The sequence below is a fragment of the Arachis stenosperma genome, chromosome 8 (assembly GCF_014773155.1).
Source record: "Arachis stenosperma cultivar V10309 chromosome 8, arast.V10309.gnm1.PFL2, whole genome shotgun sequence".
Classification (NCBI taxonomy): domain Eukaryota; kingdom Viridiplantae; phylum Streptophyta; class Magnoliopsida; order Fabales; family Fabaceae; genus Arachis; species Arachis stenosperma.
The window spans coordinates 50,603,180-50,614,003 of NC_080384.1; the positions used below are offsets into that span (position 1 = coordinate 50,603,180).

The 10,824-nt window shown below is 26.0% G+C and overlaps 1 protein-coding gene across 1 annotated transcript; it reads right to left on the reverse strand.

The window, feature by feature from the left end:
* Positions 1-378: 378 nt before the first annotated feature.
* Positions 379-8,657, reverse strand: LOC130946158 (oxysterol-binding protein-related protein 1C-like). The gene is made up of 10 exons (XM_057874833.1): positions 8,193-8,657; positions 5,681-6,040; positions 5,027-5,120; positions 4,116-4,540; positions 3,052-3,207; positions 2,107-2,274; positions 1,872-2,012; positions 1,177-1,416; positions 873-986; positions 379-558 (listed from the first exon to the last, which is right to left on the reverse strand). The coding sequence occupies exons 1-10, from the start codon at positions 8,655-8,657 to the stop codon at positions 379-381; spliced, it is 2,343 nt and encodes a 780-aa protein (XP_057730816.1).
* Positions 8,658-10,824: the final 2,167 nt, after the last annotated feature.

Here is a 10,824-nt window from a genome sequence, read left to right on the forward strand (position 1 = left end):
CAAGAACAATGTTTATGTATGTTCAATTACAATTAATGAGTTTTTTTTACTTCTCATAAACAATAGAATCTAATCAACTATGACTTTTATACCGAATTCCGAAACCTAACATTGAAATAATTGAGCAAATGACAGCAAGAAATAATGTTGTTATCGGTTGGAATTGGAAAACTATTCTGTTGGGAATAATTATGAGTTTTAATAACGAGTACTTTTAAAGACACTTAGAAAAATTAAAATAATTTGAAGTTTAGAATACATTATATACATCAAACTATTTTTAAAAAATTATAGAAAATAGTTAGCTAGGAAATCCTTATATTATATATTTTAAAAAAATAAACTTTAATAAGTGGCCTTAAAATGTTCAATGAGAGTTCATGTAGTTGGGGAATTAGACTCAGAAGTATTTAAGATTTGGCCAAAAATGTCAGGACAAGATTCCCAATTTCCAATTTCCCTAGCTTCCCAATATCCACCATTATAACTATAACTTTCACTTCCATTTTCCTTAACAAACCACTTTGGTTTCCAACCCCTCTCTTGCAACTTCCTTGCCTGCCAATTATGATGAAATAATAATGTTTTTCATCAATTTCATAATAATAATAATAATAATAATAATAATAATAATAATAATAATAATAATAATAATAATATATGCTACCAATTTCGTAATATTTATCATTTTAAAAAAACTAATTATTATACTTATTTTTATAATTTTACTAAATTTTTAATTAAATTCTTATCATTTAAAAAATAAAAAATTTTCAATTAAATTCTTATTAACTGTATTTTATTAAAAATTAATAAAATATTTATTTCTGTAAAATAAATTATAAAATATTTTAAAAGAAAATATTTTGTACCTCTCTCTGTCTTTGTTCCAGCCGCAACTTCTCAGAATTGGCCATGTCATGCTCTCCATTTTCTAAATACCTTTGATCTGGTCTTAGTCTTGAATCTGTTGGTGGCAACTTTTCCTGTATGTTATTAACTCAAAAAGTCAACACTAAACATCCCACATATTTTAGAAGATTAATCCTCTTATTTTCATTACCATGTTTCAAGTTCCTTTTATGTACAAATAAAATATTAAAAATAGGAAACATACATTAAACTGAAAATAAAAATGAAAGTGAATTTGTGACGTTCAAATTCTAGAAGACCAACCTGGAGTCCAGGTGTGATTTCATTAAGTGTAATGGCAAATTGTGTAAGGTTATATTTTGTTTGGTGTTCAGGTGGTGGGTTGGTTTTCCAAATGAGAATGGGTTTAGAAGAATTAGAGCTTTTCCCTCCTTTCTTCTTATTATTAGAATTCCCTCCAATAACATAGACCAAGCTCTCATCCCATTTTCCAAATATATTTGCCATTGTTTCTCCATATTTATCTTCTACTACGCCTTGCACCTGCAACACAACTTAAATTACAATGCATTAACTTACATAAAAGGATAAAGTTCAAGAGCCAACAGAATTTAGTGTTTTTAGTCAAATTATCAGTCTAATTTTTTTAATTTAACAATCTAGACTAGCTAACTGCTAATAAAAAATTAGACCAAAATTAAATACCAAATAATAGATACCGTAAAATTGGCCTAAAAAAATAACATAAGAAACTGATTAAAATTGGTAAAAAAAAAAATGGTTGCCCTTAACTTTTCTGTTTTTTAATTGGATACCACCTCTCTCATTTAGAGTGAAGAAGTGACATTAAATTCAAGTAGAAATGATCACAGCCAATGTGATAAACACTTGATAATCAAAATAGTAAAAAAAAAAAAGTCACGCAAATAGTTTCCTAGTAAGATATATATATATATATATATATATATATATATATATATATATATATGAAAGGGCACCTGGTGAGGGTTTTTATCAATGATTGATTGCTCTTTGAATTTAATCTTGCATGAAAAGTCACGGTTTCCCTCTATCCTCATTGTACCATAATGATCACAATAGAGTTTTCCTAGAATAAGGTTGTAAATTGATGTTGTCACCTGATGATATATACTAACAAGATGTTAGTTATAATTAATTAATAAGCTAATAATAATAATTAAGAATATATGACATAATTAAAACTAGATATACCTTGCTCCATTGAAAAATTTCTCCATCATCAAATTCCAAAGTCAAAATACCAATAGGATCAAGCTGAATGGATCTTCCCCAGAATTTGCTTTTTAAGGTGCTGTCACCCCAAAATTTCCAGCCATTGCCATCACAATGGCATGCAACAGTCATGGGGTGATGACTGACCTATCTCAACAACAACATCGTAAGTACTTCAATAATAAAACATATGTATTATTTAATAAAAGAAAATATATAAGGCGAATGTTAGTGCGTTCTAGAAAAAATATGAAGTAGAACACTTATTAAACTCTAAAGTACAAAATTTTATATCTTAAATTCAAAATTTTAAATTCTAAATTATAAACCTTAAATCCTAAAATTATGAATCTTAAATGCTAAATCTTAAATTCTAAACTTAAATGCTAAATTTTATACTTTAAATTTAAACTATTAATATAAAATATAATACATAAAAGACTAAAATTTATTTAATTGTAAAGAAATACAGCCACTCGTTCCTTGATAAAGATTGATTATTTAAGGATAAATCATATATCAATACTAAATAACAAGTAATACAGAATATTTTTTCTTGAATTGAATTTTTCTTAAAAAAAAAAAAAGAAACAGAATTATATACGAAAAATATTAGAGAATTATCAAAATTTATTATTTTTAGTCATTAATTAGCCAATGTTTAAAAATATAAGATAAAATACGTTATTAAATTATTAGACTGAAAAAATTGAGTTGATAGCTAAGTGATTATCAAAAAAAATATATATTCTGATAATTCCCTAACGTTTTTTTTATATTTTGTTCCTCGATAAGAATTGTTTAAGGATAAATTATATATCAATACTAAATGATAATAAGTAATACAGATAATATCTTTTTTTCTTGAATTGAATTTTTCTTAGAAAGAAAAAGAAATAGAATGATATGCATTTATATATATACCTTCTCAGAGATAAAGCGAAAGCCTTTGTCTGGAAAATCAGCCTCATAAGTCTCACCCAACAATGGATTAAAAGGTTTGCAACTTCTACCACTGGTGCTTGCATACCCTGAAACTGCAAATGCTGCTACATGTAGTGCCCTCATCAAACTATCACCCTATATTTTATTTTTTAACAACATTTGAGTTAGTTCTTTTTTTTTTTTAATAAGTTATACATGTTTATTTTTCTAGACGGCTATATTTCTGTGCAAAATATGATTAGTAATAAAATGAATATAAAATATATAAAAAAAAGAAAGAAATACAAAAAAAAATTGTAATAAGTATAGATAAATAATTTTTAATTAATTAATATTAGTTAATTTTTTATTATAAAATTATTTTTTTAACTTTTTTTTAATTTAAAGTTTATGATTAGAATTTAAAATTTAAAATATAAAAATAATTGATACATTGAAAAAAAAATTGACTTCTTAATTAATCTAAAATGTTGTACATTCACTTCCATTAATATTTGCTCAATAATACACGTAATATCTTTAGAAAAATCAATATAACATGTACAGATAAAATGATTGCAAGAAATTTTACCAAACTTTTGAAGAGATTAATTAGTATAATTTGTTTTTTTTTTTCAATTGTCCCATCACATCTTAATTAATTTTAGAGTTTGTTCGGGTGAATTTTAAAAATAAGATCTTTTTTAAGTTATTTTTTTAAGATTTTATAAAAAAATAAAAATAATTTTATATTTAAATATATCATGTGAAAAAAAAAATTTATTTATCAAATATATTTGAATATAACTATATAAAAATACTTTTTTATTTATTTATTATGTGAAAAATATTTTTTTTAAAAAATATAAATTGTAACTTTTAAAAAAATATTTTTTTTAATTTTTTTAATATTTTTATTTTTACTATTAAAAATTTATCAAATAGGCTAAAAAAAATCATTAAAAAACATATTTTTTATCAACTTAGCAAACACACAAACAAACACTTAATCAATGATTAAATTATATGAAACATTGATGCAAATAATATATATAGGAACTAACCATTTTACCCCATTCAGATGCTCTGTCTAGAAGATAAGAGTATTCCATATCTTCACAACACTTTTGCAACGATGAGAGTGGTTCATTGAAGTAAACAGGAAGACACACTTTTGTAAGATCTTTTCCTATGTTTTCTTTTATTATTGACCATAGACTCACTCCACTTTCCTTCTCAACTGGTTCCGGCAACTTTGTTCTCCTCTTCACTTGTGGATACTTGAACAATCCAACACAACTAAGTCTTCTTGAAGATTTTTCGCTTTCATTTGGAGTAATTTCATCATAATCCTCTTCATCTTCTTCTTCATCAGAGTCATGGCTTATAGAAAGAAAATCTTGTGTGTCAAAGAATGCATCATTATGTTCGTCATCAAATTGATCATCATGTCTATCATGCTCATCTGAAGAATCACTCACACTTCCATCTGTACCACAGGATAATGAAAAATAAGATAATGTAGATAATTAGACTTTAGAGTAATGATATACTCTTATAAATATTCTTAGATCAATGATGATACGTATACATAAAAAATTAATTATTAAATTAGTCTATCTATATAAAATAGATATTAAAATATGAAATATCAGTCAAACGATACATGTATTTATACACAGATATATAATAACTAATTTAATAACGAATTTTCTATGTATACATAGTTTTTTTTTTTTAAATTGGTCTTCTTAATTGTTAAAAAAGAAAAAAATATAATTATTTTCACTACTTTGAAATATGTATAATATTATTTTCTTTATTTCTTTGTTCTAGGATAAGGATATCTATTGTTAAATACTGTGATTAATATTTATTGACTTGTAAGTACCTCATTGGTTTCTTTCTTTTAAAATTAGAAAAAAAATGGTTAAGAAGAAGACAGTAAACCAATTATCAGAGTATAATTATTTACCACTATATTTTTCATGAGAAGAATGATAGGAGGGATCATTATCCTTTGATTTTATGTCGTCAACAAGTGTGTTCTCCAGGTCAACCTTCTCTGTCTAGAAGATACAAGAAATTCAACAATAGGAAAAATAAAAAACAACATTTAAATTATTATAAAGAACGAATGCTCAAAACAGCAGCAGTATTGCCACATAAAATATAGAGGAAAATTATGATTCTACAATAGCTACAAATAACTAACATTTTATAGTTAAAACTTCAATTTATATATTAAAACTGAATTGTGTTATTCATATTCGCTTTTATTTCACACATAAGTGGACATACATGCTTATAAAATGTGAGATATATTTTTATATATAAATATCACGTTCTATTTAAAAAATATATCTTATTATAAGCATGAATATATAATGCCACTTCAGATGAAGTTGATAGCTGAGAGTCGTTGGATAAAAATTTAGTCAAATCAGTTAAATCATCTAACAACTCTAAGTTATTAATTTTACGTAAAATCGACTGTAACTGAGTTTTCACCGTATATAATAGATCTTATATATATAAAAATTTACAAGGTACCACAAATTTTTTTCCTTTTAAAATATATAAAAAAAAATTGAAATCTTAAATGATAAATGAGAAATATGCATAATACCTCAAGATGGCGGAGTGTGTCCATTAGCATCAACTGCTTATGTTTGAGAGCAACAATTTGCTTCCGCAAGTATAAGACCTCTGCTCCCATAATATCCTCGCAGTCTCGAATGGCGGCTTCGCTGACGCCTTCCTGAAGAAGGCGTTGGCGAAGCTTGCTAGTAGAGTCGGCGACGGAGGCAACAGGGGCCATGATCTCTTTGTTGGAGAGACGAGGGTACATTTCCTTAACGGCCATAATGGCTTGCACCCAAACTTCCCGGTCGTCCCTGCTCTCAGCCCTAAGGTGCAGCCTCTTCTTGGTTCCGGTGCTTATTGAGAACCTCCTCTCGTCATTCTTGTTCTCTTTTACCGAACACACCTACACCCACCTCAATAATTCAATCTTATATTCTATGCAACCTAATAAGCCTCACCCATTCACCATTATGAAAATCATCCTTGAACATGTAATAACAAAAATGTTAGGTTACACTAAATATCATTTATTAAATTACTCGTTATATATTTATATATATTTTATATAAATACGCGATTAATTTAATGACTGGTTTTTAGTATGTATTTAACATAATTGATATAATAAATCACCATATTATGATATGATAAAATGAAGCTATAGAATTTAAGTCAATAGAGAAAATCTAGAGATAATGATACTCAGTAAATGATTAAATTCGTTTTTAAATGATCACATTTTTAAAATTGATCATGGAAAATTTTTTTTAATCAAAGTTTCTTTTCAATTTTAAGTTAATTCTGTCGTTTCTTTTGTTGATGGCGTTAAAGTTTGTTGATAAGATACAAGTAACACTACAGTCCACACCACCTAAGATTTTTAATTGACTATTAATATGATAATAAGTTTATAAAATTAGGTCAAATTAAAATCTAACTAAAAATTTTTTTGAGACATTGAAATCTTTTAATTTAGAATTAATTTGATCTAATTTAATAAATTTATCATGTTAATTGTTAATTAGAATCGTGCATTGTGGTACCATTTTACATGCTACTTTAGCAAGTTCTGATGCCATTAGCAATAAAAGTGATGAAAAATGAAAGTGATGAAAGAATTAATATGATTAAATAAAAATTTTGAAGGATAAATTTAATTAAAAATATTTTTAAAAAATAATTTAAAAAATAAATAATCTTTTAAAAATTAGATTGACTATTTACTCTAATGATATTCTATTAAAATTTAAATAAATATTTTTTTGTAGATAATTAATTAATGTCCCGCGTTAAAAAAAAATGGTAGGCTTCAAAAGGAAACGACATTTTATAAACTTAGGACCCAAGAAAATTGGAGGGGGGACAGAAAAAAAAAAGGGAAAGGGGGGGGGGGGGGATTTATAAGGGCATCTACATTAATTTAATTAACCTTTTATTTCTTATGTGATACTTATTTAAAAGGTATAAAGAAAAAATTTTATACATTTTTTGTGTGTCTCTATGTAAATCGTACATTTAAAGCAGTTATGGTTTATTAAGCCATATTTTACTAATAATTTGGAAATTTTAACTTGTAAATTAGAAATTTATTTATTTTTCATGATTAATATCAACATAGTAACGATACTCAAATTAAACATGTCTCTAAATTACGTGTTAAGATTTAAAAAATTTAATAAGGTTACGTTTTCATAATGTTTGCTAAGTACACTATTTATAAGAAAATAATTTTTTGAGTGAATATTATAAATAATACTGAATAACAATTTTTCGATCAACATGTAAAATATAATGATGTATACAATGCATGCTACTTATCAATCTTTGTGCAAATTCCATATGGCATAGGTATAAATTAGACTAACTTATATGTACAGAAACTAATAAAATATAAAAAAATTAAAAAAAAAAAAACGTATGTTCGTTGACAGTCCTAAAGTATTGGTCCTCTATAATTACGATAATTTCTAATGAATATTTAATTTTGATAAAATAACTAAATAAGGCTCTATTGAATATTGATAATGATAAACAAAATGTTTTATTTTTTTTTACAATTTATCTTTCTTTAATATCTATCTTTCTGGGCATAATTTAATGCATTTTCTTCAAACTTTGAATAAATTTGTCTAAATTAAAAGAAATGAATAAAATTATACTAAAAGATTCTTTAGGTACCGTTAAATTATTAAAAAAACTGTATTTTATTTTTTTTTAATTTTTTAGTGTGTTTAATAAATTTTTAATAATAATAAAAAAATTTTAAATTATAATTTATATTTTTTCAAAAAAAAATATTTTAACAAAAATATTTTTTACATAATAAATAAACATAAAAATATTTTTATATTTTTACATAAAATATCTAAACATAAAATTATTTTTATTTTTTTAAAAAAAATTAAAAGAATAACTCAAAAAAATCATTTTTTAAAAATTTATCATAACAAATCCTAAAATTGTTGGTATGATTTTCCACAATTGCACCTCAAATCTAACACCGGTAAAAAAAAACAGAATAAAAAATAAATAAATAAAAAATAATGTGAAATTACCATAAGATGCATTTCGCTGACAGGTTTACGGTGGCGCGAAGGGCAATGTCGGTGGGTGTTGATGCGGCGGAGGGAATCCACTCCGATGACCTTGGAATCATTCTCCAATTCACCGTTCAACACCAGCTTATCATTTCCATGAATCTTATAATACGATAAAACGCCGTCGTGTAGCTCGAACCACCGCGGCCGCCACCCTCTCCCGTAGTTCACCCACTTGTGCAGTATTCCTGAAATCCCGTTCCCAACAACGTCGTTTAGCACCACCTCGCGCGCCATACTGTTTTGGCGCGGAAATCTCGCGGAAGCGGAGATTGATCGCTTCACGTGGCGGCCTAAGGCCGGTGAGGGTGACGACGAAGAGGAAGATCCCACCGCCGAGAGCGATCGGAAGGTGAGGCGGGGTCGCGACGGCGCCGATGACTGTTCGGCGGCGTTTTCATTGTGGCTGCGGGACGATTGCATTGATAAATTAAAATAATGCGTAGCTTTGATTAATTTTTTGGAGAATGGGAATGAATTTAGAGAGTAATAAACTAATAATAATAATAATAATAATAAGAAATTGAAGAAAAGAAAAGAAAGCTAATCAAGAGAGAATTGGGGAGAGCGTTGTTATTGTTAACGCACAAAAACCATGCAATGGAGATAGTGATGGCTCTTAGTGAATTTCGCCTCCATCTTTAATTAATTGAATAATAATAGCTATTCACATGAAAATGAAAATTAAGACATAAATCTTTATATTAAATAAGAGAAGTGCTAGACAACTAATAAATTTTGTGATTTGCAGGCATGTAGTTATTAATTAATTATCATTAGTTGTTTTAATAGTGTGAGACTAAATCTAATAATGTGAAATTACTCACTTTTATTTTATAATTAAGTACTAGCTAAATTTTAATAAAAATGCTGACCACTTTTTCATTAAATAATTTACTTAAGCAAAATGAATAATATTTTTTTGCCAACGAGTTCAAATAGCATAATCTCTTTATACTCATTTAGAGATCGAGATCATGAGTTCGAATTTCACTCCTAATTTTAGAAAAAAAAAATTTTTTACTGCATGTTTGGATTGTATTAAATTAATTTTTTAAATTTAATTTTGATGAAAAATATATTAGAGTTAACATGGTTTATATTTGACAATCTTTATATAAAAATAAATTATAATAAAATAAATGTTGTTTGGATTATATTATTTAAAATTATATTTTGATAAAAATTAAAAAAAATCTCAAAATCACATTTTTTTATATTCTTTTGACTATAATTAAAAAAATGTATTAAATTAATGCTTTTTTAGTCATAATTTTTCAGTATTTTTTAAATATTTTTTATTTAATTTAGTTTTTTTAGTAGGATTAATTTTATAGTATAAGAATTAACAATAATAAACAAAATGCATTTTAATTTAAGAACCCACCATAAAAATTATGCAAAACCAAAAAAATAATAATTTTGTGAAGAGATGTATTGTTGGAGTCGTCATAGCTGTGTCAGATATATCAAACTGATAAACACACTGAGTTTCAATAATGAATTGATAATAATTTGCTCTGTTTCGCTCTCAAAATAATGTTTGCCCTTAAAGCTTTGAAATTTAGATTCTGTTCTTACCAGACGCGGATCTAACGGGGCTGAAAATTTTGAACCTTAGCTTCTACTACAATATTAGGTGGAAATTCTATATAGTTATTTTTATGTGGAGGTAATAGTTAAAAAATATTAAATAATAATTTAATTAAATTTATTAAATTATTTAATAATTTTTAATTATTAATTTTATATAAAAACAATTTACAAAGTGTTTATCATAAATGTATAAAGCTTTAATGATAAATCTATTTTAATGTATTGATAGCTTGTGGCTGGTGCCAATTGCAATCTTCTGCTCCAAACTTCATATCTCTTTGTATATATCTCTTAAATTTTTGCCATGTTTAGAATATTTTGTTTTTATGCTTTTGGGTTGGCATTTTTAAAGACCAACATAACTACTTATATGACAAACGATTGTAACATTGTGTTGTGGCGTATTTTTATGGGCAGCCAACTTAAACGCCAACATTAATTATTTACCCGTGTTTGAAAATAATTTAAAATTTAATTTTCATAAAAATTGAATTGAATTTCAGTAGTAGAAATTAAGTTCAGATTGCACGGCTACAACAATTTTCATATTATTAATCCTAACGGAATTGTAAGAGGTGTAGCTCTAACATGGAAGGATTGCGCTGATGTTCGTGTTCTTAGTGCTAATGAGTTTTTTATTGCCTTCTCAGTGAATGATCAGAGTAGAAAGGAGGTGTGGGAGTTACTGGTATGCATTTAAGTTGTTTGAACAGCAGTAAAGCATTTCAGTTTGTAGATATTTTAGCAATAATCCAGCAGTTTTAAAATAAAGTGATAGTTATAGGAGATTTTAATATCATTACGTTTTAATTTGAAAAAGAGGATAGTGGATTAGTGGGTTAAAATTATCCACAACAATTTCATATTTTAATAATTTTATTAATAATAATGAATTGGTAGATATTTAAATAAATGGCTGGCCTTTTATTTGGTCAAATAGAAAACAAGGGGCTGATTTAGTTAAGTAGAGGTTGGATTGAGTTTTAGTTGAGTT

Bases quoted from the DNA above. Each gene is read 5' to 3' on its own strand.
- LOC130946158 (XM_057874833.1), bottom strand. From the start codon at position 8,657: ATGCAATCGTCCCGCAGCCACAATGAAAACGCCGCCGAACAGTCATCG. The intron at 5,121-5,680 runs GTATTATGCATA...TGTATCTTCTAG, and splicing joins ACACACTCCGCCATCTTGAG to ACAGAGAAGGTTGACCTGGA. The intron at 2,013-2,106 runs GTATATCTAGTT...ATATATCATCAG, and splicing joins AAATTTTTCAATGGAGCAAG to GTGACAACATCAATTTACAA.